Source organism: Jaculus jaculus, chromosome 9 (genome assembly GCF_020740685.1).
Source record: "Jaculus jaculus isolate mJacJac1 chromosome 9, mJacJac1.mat.Y.cur, whole genome shotgun sequence".
NCBI lineage: Eukaryota > Metazoa > Chordata > Mammalia > Rodentia > Dipodidae > Jaculus > Jaculus jaculus.
This window is the reverse complement of record NC_059110.1, coordinates 124,019,495-124,031,681: the sequence shown is the minus strand read 5'-3', so window position 1 is coordinate 124,031,681 and position 12,187 is coordinate 124,019,495. Positions and strand designations below refer to the sequence as shown.

Here is a 12,187-nt window from a genome sequence, read left to right as displayed (position 1 = left end):
ATGTCCGAGGTGCTGGTGCCGGGCCCCAAGGAAGGCCCCAAGGAAAGCCCGCCTGCGCCCGGGGCTGGACCCCGCGAAGTGTGGAAAAAGGGCGGCCGGCTGCTGTCGGTGCTGCTGGCGGTAAACGTGCTGCTGCTGGCCTGCACGCTGGTCAGCGGGGGCGCCTTCAACAAGGTGGCCGTGTACGACACCGACGTGTTCGCGCTGCTCACGGCCATGATGCTGCTGGCGGCCTTATGGATCGCCTTCTACCTCCTGCGCACCTCGCGCTGCCGCGGCGCGGTGCCCCACCGGGACGCCCACGCTGGCCCCATCTGGCTCCGAGGTGCGGGGAGGGGTGGGGAGTGGTGGCCGTGGGGTGGGCGCCACGGGGGAGCTGGATGGAGGCCAGGCTCTTGGAGGACCTGCAGAATGCGGGTTTGGGTAGACAGGTGAGAAGTTTCTTCCTAAAGAGTGAAGGCAGTGAGAGCCCCATGGAGGGAGGATGCTGTGGGAGAGGGGAGGAGAAAGAGGGGTTCTTAGAAGGTGAATAGAAGGATGGAGGAAGCGTCTTCGCCTTGTCCAAAGTTTGGAGAGAGGTGATAACAAGCAGCCCCCCCCCGGGGGGGGGAGCAGAAAACAGAAGACAATGACCACGCGTGGAGCTGGTCCAGCGCCCTTCCCCTTAGTTCTGCGGCCTCAAAGGATAGGATGTCCATCTACCCGCCCTCTCAGTAATGCACGCATCCTTCCATTCATCTTCCAGCTCTTCAGTTTGCCCATTCCCTTACCCTTCTCCCATCCATCCGTCTGTTCATTCATCCACTCTTCCTTCCATCCACCCACTCATCCTTCAGTGCATCCACTTTCCCATTTACCTGTTCACCTATCCTTCCACCCTCCCCAGTCATCCCCTCATCTACCCCAGTCACCCGCCCATTCCCCACACTCACCCATCTGACCGCCCACCCTCCACCCGGCAAGCCTCCCCCTACCTCTCTGACCACCATCCTGTTGCCCCTGATCCCCAGGTGGGCTGGTGCTGTTTGGGATCTGCACCCTCATCCTGGATGTCTTCAAGACTGGCTACTATTCCAGTTTCTTTGAGTGCCAGTCTGCCATCAAGATCCTGCACCCCATCATCCAGGCCCTGTTTGTCATTGTCCAGGTAGGTGGGTCGAGTGTCCTGGGTAGGACAAGGCCAATACTCAGCAAGGAGCCAGGAGACCTGAGCTCCACACCCACGTCCACCCGGAGCCATCAAGTAAATGGGTTCAGAATGTGGTGAGCATCGTATGAGCCCACAAACAAGGAAGCACTGACTCATGAAGTAAGATTTAAGTGTGAGCTCTTACTGAGGGGCGCTGCAGTTTTATTTCAACTCAAGCAGTGTCAATAGTTAACACCTAGGAGGTGTTGTGGTGGCTCCAGCCCTGGCTGCTAGAACCTTGGGTACCCATGGAGGGCATCGGCCTCTGCCCAGGGCCATGCTGTGGCCTCAGCCACAGCTCCATGTCTGGTATTTGTTCAGAAGGTGGGGCGCTTTTAACTAGGACTTTGCAGACAAGTTCAAATTCTTTTTTTTTTTTTTTTTTTTTTTTTGGTTTTTCGAGGTAGGCTCTCACTGTAGCCCAGGCTGACCTGGAATTCACTATGGAGTCTCAGGGTGGCCTTGAACTCACAGCAATCCTCCTACCTCTGCCTCCCAAGTGCTGGGATTAAAGGCGTGTGCCACCATGCCCAGCCAATTTCTCTCTCTTTCTCTCTTTCTTTTTTTTCTTTTTAGGTAGGGTCTGGCTCTAGCCCAGGCTGACCTGGAATATACTCTATAGTTCCAGGTTGGCCTTGAACTCATAGAAATCCTCCTTACCTCAGCCTCCCAAGTGCTGGATTAAACACATGTGCCCCCATACCCCCGCCCCCTTTTTTAACTAATTTGTTTTGTTTGTTTGTTTTTAATTTATTCATTACAGAGGGGAAGGGGAAAGGAAAAGGGCACACCAGGGCCTCTAACCACTGAAAACAAACTTCAGACACATGCATCACACATGCATCTGGCCTATGTGGGACCTGGAGAAACAAACCTGGATTCTTAGGCTTCACAGGCATGTGCCTTAACTGCTAAGCCACCTCCCCAGCCCTTGTTTTTTTCTTTCTGAGGTAGGGTCTCACTCTAGCCCAGGCTGACCTAGAATTCACTATGTGATCTCAGAGTGGCCTCAAACTCACGGTGATCCTTCTACCCTGCTTCTCCAGTGCTGGGATTAAAGGCGTGCACCATCATGCCTGTTTTTTTACGTTTTTTTGGGGGGGGGTTTCAATTTTATTTTGGGGATGTATTGCATAAAGACCATTTTGGAAGCCCTTCTGATTGAGCTAAGGCAGGACTGGCCTTGAATGGGAGAGAAAGCTCTCATCCTGTAACATGCCTGTGATGACTAGTGAGATGGACCTTGCCCTGAAGCATCCCGCTGGCACCCAGATGTCCACAGCTCCACACATTGACACTTCTGTAGTTTTGGTCTCTAATCCCATGAGCTAAAAAGCTCATGAAAGCTGGGGAGATGGCTCAGTCAGTAAAGTACTCCCTTGCAAGCACAAAGACCTGAGTTTCAATCTCCAGAACCCATGTGAAAAAGCTGGGGTGAGGCCGGATATGGTGGCACATGCCTTTAGTCCCAGCACTCGGGAGGCAGAAGTAGGAGGATCGCCGTGAGTCCAAGGCCACCCTGAGACTACATAGTAAATTCCAGGTCAGCCTGGGCTAGAGTGAGACCCTACCTCAAAAAAAAACCTGGATGAAGCCAGGCATGGTGATGCTCGCCTTTAACCTTAGCACTCTGGAGGCATAGGTAGGAGGATCACTGTGAATTCAAGGCCAACTTGGGACTACAGAGTATGTTCCAGATCAACCTGGGCTACCAAAAAAAAAAAAAAAGAAAGAAAGAAAGGCTGAGTGCATGCTTGTAATACCAGCATGGGGAGAATCCCTGGGCCTTACTGATCAGCCAGTCTAGCCTAATTGTCAAGTTCGAAGCCAATGAGTTTCAAAAAGCAAGATGGATGGTGCCAGAGGGAAGCAACACCCAGGGCTGTCCTCTGGCAGGCACACCTCCCTCCCCCCGCCCCGCCAAGAAACTCCACCAATGCCCCTGCACCAGCAGTGCCCATGCCAGGGATCCAGTGGCAGCCATATGAGGCCAAGACCTCATGGGACAACAAAGGGAGAAAAAAAGCAGGAGATGAGGACAGAGGAGAGAAGGCCCCGAGGAGCTGGGTGTGAGGAACACACCTGTCATCGCAACATGGGGAAGTGAAAACAGGAAGATCAGAAGCTCAAGGTCATCCTTGACTGCAGAGTGAATTTGAGGCCAGCCTGGACTACAGAGGAATAAGGCATCAAGACCCTTTGCATCTTGAACAAACATATTTTTTCTCCCTTCCTTCCTTCCTTCCTTCCTTCCTTCCTTCCTTCCTTCCTCTCTTTCTTTCTTGTTTTTCAAGGTAGGGTCTCACTCTAGCCCAAGCTGACCTGGAATTCACTGTGTAGTCTCAGGGTGGCCTTGAACTCACGGCCATCTTCCTACCTCTGCCTCCCGAATGCTGGGATTAAAGGTGTGCACCACCATGCCCGCCCTGAGCAGACACATTCTTAGGCTAACCTTGCTGTCAGAAACAAATAGCTTGATAGCCAAAAATGTAATTGCACCCTGTCATTTGCCCTGGCCCAACTCCCCAGGAGGGAAGAGCTTTACAGGTGACACTTCGCCAACCTTTAAGGAACAGAGAATGACTATTTTTATAGAAACTGTACCTTTAGGCTAAAATAATCCCAAATCCAGAAGTATAAGGGCTCCTGGAGTAGAGAGAATGCCATACTGGGCTTGGGTGTGGACATGCACAAGGGCTCTAGAGCTTAGCTTTTATTTGGTGTACTCAGTCCATTCCCTCTCTCCACGCAGACTTACTTCCTCTGGGTCTCTGCTAAAGACTGTATCCACACCCACCTGGACCTGACCAGGTGAGAGCCACAGTCCAATGTCCATGTCTGAGAGTCTACCTAGGTGAGAGAGGAGGGGTGCCACTCTGGGTGGGGCTCCTCCCTCTACTTCCTGGGTGGGATTTCAGCCGCTCAGACCCCTTGGTCCTCTTGATGCCCACTATCTGTTCTGTGCCCTTCCCCTTAGTGGGAGCTGAGCCTCTGGAAACCAGCTGGCCCTCTCCTGGTATTGTCAGGCGGAGTCTACCTTCCAAGCTCATCTCCCCTCTTCGCAGGAGCTTGGCTGCCTTCTCCTCTAACAATGCCATCTCTCTGGAAGGCTCCCTTAACCCCAGCCCTCCTCCTGACTTGTCAGGGCCCCAAGTGTGTCAATGCCTCATGAGCCTTTGTTCTCCCCCATCATCACCCCAAAACAGGTGTGGGCTGATGTTCACCCTCACCACCAACCTGGCCATCTGGATGGCAGCCGTAGTGGATGAGTCTGTGCACCAGGCGCACTCGTACAGCAGCTCAGCCAACACCACCAGCCACACCCGCCTTGCCCCTGACCGTGAGTTTCCTCGTAGACCTGGGTCTGTGATCGCCAGGTTTTGGGTGGATGCCATGCACGTGGGTAGCCAGTCAACCGTGCCTCTGTGCAGGGATGGAGGCAAAGGTGGAAGCCAGGGGCCTCCTCCCATTCCAGGCTCTACCCCAGAAGTGTGGGTACAGGTGACCAGAAAGAGTAGCAATGGGGTATTGCCTCATCCTCAAAGGTACAGCCTTGACCCTACTGTCCAAGTCTCCCTCCCTCCAAGAATGGACCCAAGGTCCTGGAAGAGACAGAAAGAGGAATCAAGTTGGGGGAGGGGAAAGGAGAGGGAGGGGAGGCAGAGAAGTCCTGCCGCACGAGGCTGGGAAGGAGGAAGAGGTGAGAAACAATCCCCACATCGTGATAAGAAAGATGCTGACGTCACTGGAACGTAGGCTGTGTGGCTAGTGTGTACCCTGCATCCTGCCAAGTTCTGGTTAACTATCCCAGCTCCTTTGGACCCAAGTAGCATTAATAGTCACACTTGACAGGTGCACAAACTACACACAGAGGGATGAGTGCTTTGTCCAGAGTCACAGAGCCTGGGAATGGAGCACTACCGCTCAAGTCCATCTTTGCTTTGCTTTTTTTTTTTTTTTTTTTTCTTTCAAGGTAGGCTCTCACTTTAGCCCAGGCTGACCTGGAATTAACTATGTGGTCTCAGGGTGGCCTCGAACTCATGGCGATCCTCCTACCTCTGCCTTCCAAGTGCTGGGATTAAAGGTGTGCGCCACCATGCCCGGCTTCAGCCCCCCTTTTTAAATATTTTATTTTTATTTATTTATTTATTTATTTATATGAGAGAGAGAGAGTGAGAGAGTGGGGGCATCAGGGCCTCCAGCTGCTGCAAACTCCAGATGTGTGCACCCCTTGTGTATCTGGCTTCGGTGGGTCCTAGGGAATTGAACCTGGGTCCTTGGCTTTGCAGGCAAGGGCCTTAACTGCTAAACCATCTCTCCAGCCCAGCCCCCACCCTTTTTTATTTTATTATTATTATTATTATTATTTTTTTTTTTTTTAGTTTTTCGAGGAAGGGTCTCACTCTAGCCCAGGCTGACCTGGAATTCACTATGTAGTCTCAGGGTGGCCTTGAACTCATGGCAATCCTCCTACCTCTGCCCCATCTTGGCTTTTAACCAGTGAGCTACACTAGGGAAGCACAGAGTCTACTCTGGAGTTCTCCAAGAGCCCGCTAGCCAGGGCCAGACTAGATAACTAAGATGCCTGTGCACAGACACCTGTGCACACAGAGACATTTGCACACACACAACATCTGTGCACACAAACACCTACATGCACACAGACACCCGCACACACAGAGACACCTGTGCACACAGTCAACTGCACAACCACAGACAACCATGCACACATAGTCCTCCGCTGCCATGAGAAAGGACCTGGGAATAGAAAGCATGGTGGCAGCCTGCAGGGAGAGTCCAGGCCAGCAGGACCATCGTGTGTATCTTCTGATGGTCGTGAACACAGTCCCAGGAAGCCATTCACCGGAACAGGTGGGTCCGTGGGGAGGGAAAGAGGACCCTCATGCAGTTGTCTTTTTTTTTTTTAATTTTTTCAAAAATATTTTATTAGCCGGGCATGGCGGTACACGCCTTTAATCCCAGCACTCAGGAGGCAGAGGTAGGAAAATCACCGTGAGTTAGAGGCCACCCTGAGACTCCATAGTGAATTCCAGGTCAGTCTGGGCTAGAGTATATGTTATTGATTTATTTTGAGAGAGAGAGAGAAAGAGGCAGATAGAGAGAGAATGGGTGCACCAGGGCCTCCAGCCACTGCAAACAAACTCCAGATGCATATGCCATCTTGTGCATTTGGCTTTATGTGGGCACTAGGGAATCAAACCTAGGTCCCTTGGCTTTGTAGGCAAGTGCCTTAACCACTGACCCATATCTCCAGCCCCCACTTTAGTTTTTGTTTATTAATTATTTTCACACAGAGAGAGAATGGGTGCAAACAAATTCCAAATGCATTCACCATTCTGCATATCTGTCTTTGTGTGGGTACTGGAGAATCAAACCCAGGATGTCAGGCTTTGCAAGCAAGATGCTTTAACTGCTGAGCCATCTCTCCAACCCCTCATGCAGTTTTTATTGGCTGTCTCATTACAAGTTGCCCCACCTCACTGGACTTTAGCTTCCTTACCTGTAGATAGAGCTTAAGAGAGTTTGGGGGGCTAAAAGAGCCATTTGCGAAGACATAAACTATCTTAAAAAGCACCTTCTGAAGTCGAGTCAAGCTCCCTGTCACTGTGGTGCAAACCAAAGTGATGGGAGCTCACGATGAGACCTGGGCACAGTCACTGGAGCTCTGGGTTATTTGATGCTAGAGCAATGAGGAAGCCTGAACTCAGGGGATCCCAAGAGGGCCACCTTCTAAGAGGACCAGAGCCTGCCCATCTCAGGGAACCAGGCATCGTCATGGGTGCAGAGGGACTGAAGGAATGGGGGTGAGGAGATCTGCAGTGCAGGTTTTTTTTAAAAACTTTTTTTGAGGTAGGGTCTCACTGTAGCCCAGGCTGACCTGGAATTTACTGTGTAGTGTCAGGTTGGCCTTCAACTCTCAGCGATCGCCTTCCTCTGCCCCCTCAGTGTTGGGATTAAAGGCATGTACTACCACGCTCAGCTTAATTTTTTTTTCATCTCTGTGTGTGTGTGTGTGTGTGGCTGGCTGTCTGTGTGCACTAGGATCTCTTGCTGCTGCAAACAAATGCTTACCTGGCTTTACATAGGTGGCTGGGGAATTGAACCCCGGGTGGACAGGCTTTGAAAGCAAGAGCTTTTAACCACTGAGAAATCTCCCCAGCCCCCAGTTTTGTTTCTTCATATATATATATATATATATATATATATATATATATATATATACATATACATATATATATACACACACATATATATGTATGTATATCTGCATATATGTACACACACACACATATATATATACACATACATACATATATATATACATATATATGTATGTATGTTATTGATTTATTTGAGAGAGAGAGAATAGGTGTGTCAGGGCCTCTAGCCACTGCACATGAACTCCAGACCCGTGCACCACCTTGTACACCTGGCTTTTACATGGGCACTGAAGAATTGAACCTGGGTCCCTTTTGCTCTCAGGCAAGTGCCTTAACCACTCAGCCATCTCTCCAGCCCTTGTTTGTTTTAAGAACATTGGTGCATGTCATAGTGTCTGGGACATAGTTAGGTGCTCAGTAAACAATTGTGCAGCGGACGGCCATGCTGGGCTCTGTCAGAACCCCGGCGCCGCAGTGGTGACTGGCGGAGAGAAACTTGCCCGGCCTGTGTCCTCTCTCCGTAGTGGGACGCGCGGGCAGCGCTGCCGGAGGAGACCCGTGTTCCTGCAGCACAGCTCTCTGCCAGGTTTTCCAGCAGGGCTGCTTCTACTTGCATCCCTTCAACATCGAGTACAGCCTCTTTGCCTCCACCATGCTCTACGTCATGTGGAAGAACGTGGGAAGGCTGCTAGTCTCGGCCCACGGCCATGGCCACACGCCATCCCGGGTCAGTGTCTTCAGAGAGACGTTTTTTGCTGGCCCCATCCTGGGCCTGATGCTCTTTGTGGTGGGACTAGCCGTCTTCATCATTTATGAGGTCCAGGTGAGCGGGGAAGGAGGCCGCACCCGACAGGCTCTGGTCACCTACTACAGCTTCAACATCGTCTGTCTTGGGCTCATGACTTTGGTCAGCTTGAGTGGCTCAGTCATCTACCGTTTCGACCGCCGGGCCATGGACCAGCATAAGAACCCCACGCGCACTTTGGATGTGGCGCTGCTAATGGGTGCTGCCCTGGGTCAGTACGCCATCTCCTACTACTCCATCGTGGCTGTAGTCGTGGGCACGCCCAGGGATCTCCTGGGAGCCCTCAACCTGGCCTATTCTCTGCTCATGATTGCCCAGCACACCTTCCAGAATGTGTTCATTATTGAGAGCCTCCACCGGGGACCACCTGGGGCTACACCTCACAAAACGCCCCCCAAGGAGCCCTGCCAAGGTCTCACCTTTGCCAATCTGGATGCTCTCCACGCTTTGCCCGCCTGCCCGTCCACTCCTAGGCTGGGAAGCCCCAACCCAGAAACTCCTCAGGAAGCAATGGCCATTATCTCGGTCCCCAGGTGCCACTGGAGACGTCGGTGCCTAAAAGATATTTCTCTGTTTCTCCTGCTGTGCAATATCATTGTGAGTAGCTGGGGGAGGTGGGGGAGGAGGGAGTAAAAGGAAGCTAAGAAAGGATGCTGGGGGGGGGCAGTGTTCAATTAGTCGTTGAATCTTAGTGCAGAAGTAGGTTTGGAGAGAGCCAGCTGCCACCCTTAGGCAAACAGTATCTCAAGCCACACAGAGAGAATGAAATCCCAGCCCTCTGGCATGTAACAGATGGCAGGGGTGCCAGGGAAAGGTTGATGAGGGGGTGGGCCAAGGTGAGAGGGAGCTAGGAGCTGATGTGGAAAGTGGGAGACCTCATTGTCAGGTGGAAGGTGTGATTGCTCCTGGGATCTTGTGACCTGCCTACTTCTTGGGATAAACTAGAGCAGTGGCAGGAGGTGGCAGAGATCAGCATAAGTGTGAGTGGTCTGTTGGCAAGGTGCATTGGAGGGCTGGCAGGGAAGAGGAAGGCATCTAACAGCTGTCTCCTCCCCGATGACTTGGCAAACCTTGCTACTAAGAGAGACAGACTTCCTTCAGCATAAGTTGGATCCCTAGATGGAAACACCCTGGAGCAGAAACCCCCATCACAAGGGTGTACCCCAATACAGAAACATCCCCAACACAGCTACACTTAGCATAGAAGTGGCTCAGTGCAGACACGCTCTCCAGGGCAAGAATCTCTGATGCAGAGATGTGCATTCATGAGTATCAGCCTCTGGATCTGTGGGTTCCGTGGCCCAGGCTTCACCCACGCCTCAGATGGAAAATATTAGGGAAATATTTCCATCCATACTAAACACGTAGATTTTTCCCTTTTCATAACAATACAAGGTACCAACTATTCGCGTGCCATTTACACACTGGCAATGCAGATTTAGAGGTGTTGTGAAGTATACAGGAGGATATGCACAAGTTATACACAAGTGGTATATCATTTTACATCAGGGACATAAACATCTTTGGGTGCTGGTGCCCCTAAAAATATGGGCTCCAGGTGAGGGTCTAGAAATAACTCCTCGTGGATACCAAAGAATGACTGTTCATCCCAAATGGAAAAAATACACTCCTAATGATATTTGACTCAATCTTTTAAAAGATATTTTGACTGTACCCTCTATTAGAAGAAATACCCTAATGTAGAAAAGCTTTAATATGGTAGGTCCTGGGGCTTGGGATATAGCTTAGTTGTAGAGTACTTCCACAATAGTCTCAAAATTCTAGGTTTTTCCAGGCATGGTGGCGCACGCCTTTAATCCCAGCACTCGGGAGGTAGAGGTAGGAGGATCGCTGTGAGTTCGAGGCCACCCTGAGACTACAGAGTGAATTCCAGGTCAGCCTGAGCTGCAGTGAGACCCTACCTCAAATTAAAAAAAACAAAACCTAGCCTTTATCTCCAGCTCTAAAAAATATAATATATATATACATACATGTATCTCACATATGTGTGAATATATTCCAATGTAGAACAACTCCCAAAGGGTGGATTCTGTGCCACGTAATTCTGCATGAAATACAGCAGGTGAATTCTTAGTAGCTTCCCTCTCCATACTGCCCATCCTAGAGGCAACTAACTTCCCACACAGCCATGGTCCCCTCAGAGTTAATTATATAACCCCATGCCAGAGATTGTCAATATTTAATTATGCCAAGCGTGGTGGTGCACACCTTTAATCCCAGCACTTGGGAGGCAGAGGTAGGAGGATCACTGTGAGTTCGAGGCCATCTTGAGACTACATAGTGAATTCCAGGTTCCAGGTCAGCTTGGGCTAGAGCAATGCCCTACCTCAAAAAAAAAAAAAGAGAGAGAGAGAAGAAGGAGGAGGAAAGAAGGACGGATGGACAGAAAGAAGGGAAGGAGGGAAAAATATGTGGTCACCAAACTCTGCTCTTACTAGGGAAGCAATAAGGCTCAAAATCTCATTGTGGGGCTAGAGAGATGCTCAGCAGGTAAGGAGTGTTTGCCATACAGCACTAGGGCCTGATTTGCCCATAGTATGATTCTGCAGCACCCACATAAACAGCTGCCATGGCCATACCTGCAACCCCAGGCCTGTGGGGAGTGGAGACTGGAGCATCCCTGGGGCTCACTGGTCAGCCAGACTGACCAAAACCAGCAGCTCCAGATTCAGCGAGAGACCCCATCTCAAGGAAAGGTAGATGAATGATGAGGGAAGACCTCCAGCATTCTCTGGCTTCTGCACACACCCCCATGGGGTAGACAGGTCTACGTACACATGCGCGTGTGCCCCCCCCCACACACACACACACTAGACACACAAAAATCATTATGTCTGGGACTCCTTTGGTGTCTTGCCCACCCATGTCTCCTATACCCCATCCCCGCCCAGGCCCCACCTCCCACTAGGCCTGGCTTGTAGGCTGACAGCGACCCCCAAGAGGTTGTTCCTGGTCCAAGTATCCGAATCTGATCCCTTCTGCCAGCTGCAGCTCGTCCTTGCATTTTATGGGACAGAAATGGACTCAGAGGAGATTGTAACATCCCCAAGAACAGAGTTATTCAGGATTGGGGGAGGGTCAAACCAACCTCAAAGTCCACACTGGGACCATCTGAGCTCCTAGCCAGAGGTGAAGACTTGCCCTCCGCACCCCAAGACTAGGAAGGTGGAGCAGACAGCAGACCTCATGGCGGGCTGGGGTAGGAGAGTTTTCTGGCTGGGTCCTGAATCCCCTGCCCTGGGCCTGACCAATTTTACCACCTCCACCACCACCAGAGCACATGCCTTTCCCTCTGCTGGTTCAGCTGTTGATACCAATTTCTTACATCATCTATTGAATGTCCATCCCACAGGCGGGCCCGGGTAACAGGACAGGAGGGGGTAGACTATAGCTGGAACCTTAGCCTAGGAGTAGGCCAGCTTAGTTGGGCTCCTTAGACAGCATCAGGCCCTGTCCAAGATGACACTCAGCCCAAAGTGTCCATGAATCTAGAAGGCTGGGACCTCATCTGGTCGCACTCAGTAAAGCCCTCAGAAGGAGGAGCAGGTCCGTCCTGGGTCCGTTCCTCACGCAGCCCCCTCTCCACACAGCTGTGGATCATGCCTGCCTTCGGGGCCCGCCCTCACTTCAGCAACACGGTGGAGGTGGACTTCTACGGCTACTCCCTCTGGGCGGCCATCGTCAACATCTGCCTGCCTTTCGGCATCTTCTACCGCATGCACGCGGTCTCCAGCCTGCTGGAGGTCTACGTGCTGTCCTGAGGTACAGGAGGGGCACGTCAGCCGCTCTGGGCTGGCAGTCATGGTGGCACAGTCCCACCCACTGCCCACCAGCCTCAGATTTGAATTTACACAAAAAGTTCTATTTTTCCAGGACCTTTGTTTGTTTGTTTGTTTTTCGAGGTAGGGTCTCGCTCTATCCCAGGCTGACCTGGAATTCACTATGGAGAGTCTCAGGGTGGCCTTGAACTCACAACAATCCTCCTACCTC

General features: G+C 51.4%; 1 protein-coding gene across 1 annotated transcript; it reads left to right on the top strand.

The window, feature by feature from the left end:
• Positions 1-11,958, top strand: Otop2 (otopetrin 2). Its single transcript, XM_004655167.2, has 6 exons — positions 1-325; positions 1,011-1,147; positions 3,942-4,000; positions 4,396-4,529; positions 7,896-8,773; positions 11,788-11,958. The coding sequence occupies exons 1-6, from the start codon at positions 1-3 to the stop codon at positions 11,956-11,958; spliced, it is 1,704 nt and encodes a 567-aa protein (XP_004655224.2).
• The last annotated feature ends 229 nt before the right edge of the window (positions 11,959-12,187 follow it).

Bases quoted from the DNA above. Each gene is read 5' to 3' on its own strand.
- Otop2 (XM_004655167.2), top strand. From the start codon at position 1: ATGTCCGAGGTGCTGGTGCCGGGCCCCAAGGAAGGCCCCAAGGAAAGC. The intron at 4,001-4,395 runs GTGAGAGCCACA...ACCCCAAAACAG, and splicing joins ACCCACCTGGACCTGACCAG to GTGTGGGCTGATGTTCACCC. The intron at 4,530-7,895 runs GTGAGTTTCCTC...CTCTCTCCGTAG, and splicing joins CACCCGCCTTGCCCCTGACC to TGGGACGCGCGGGCAGCGCT.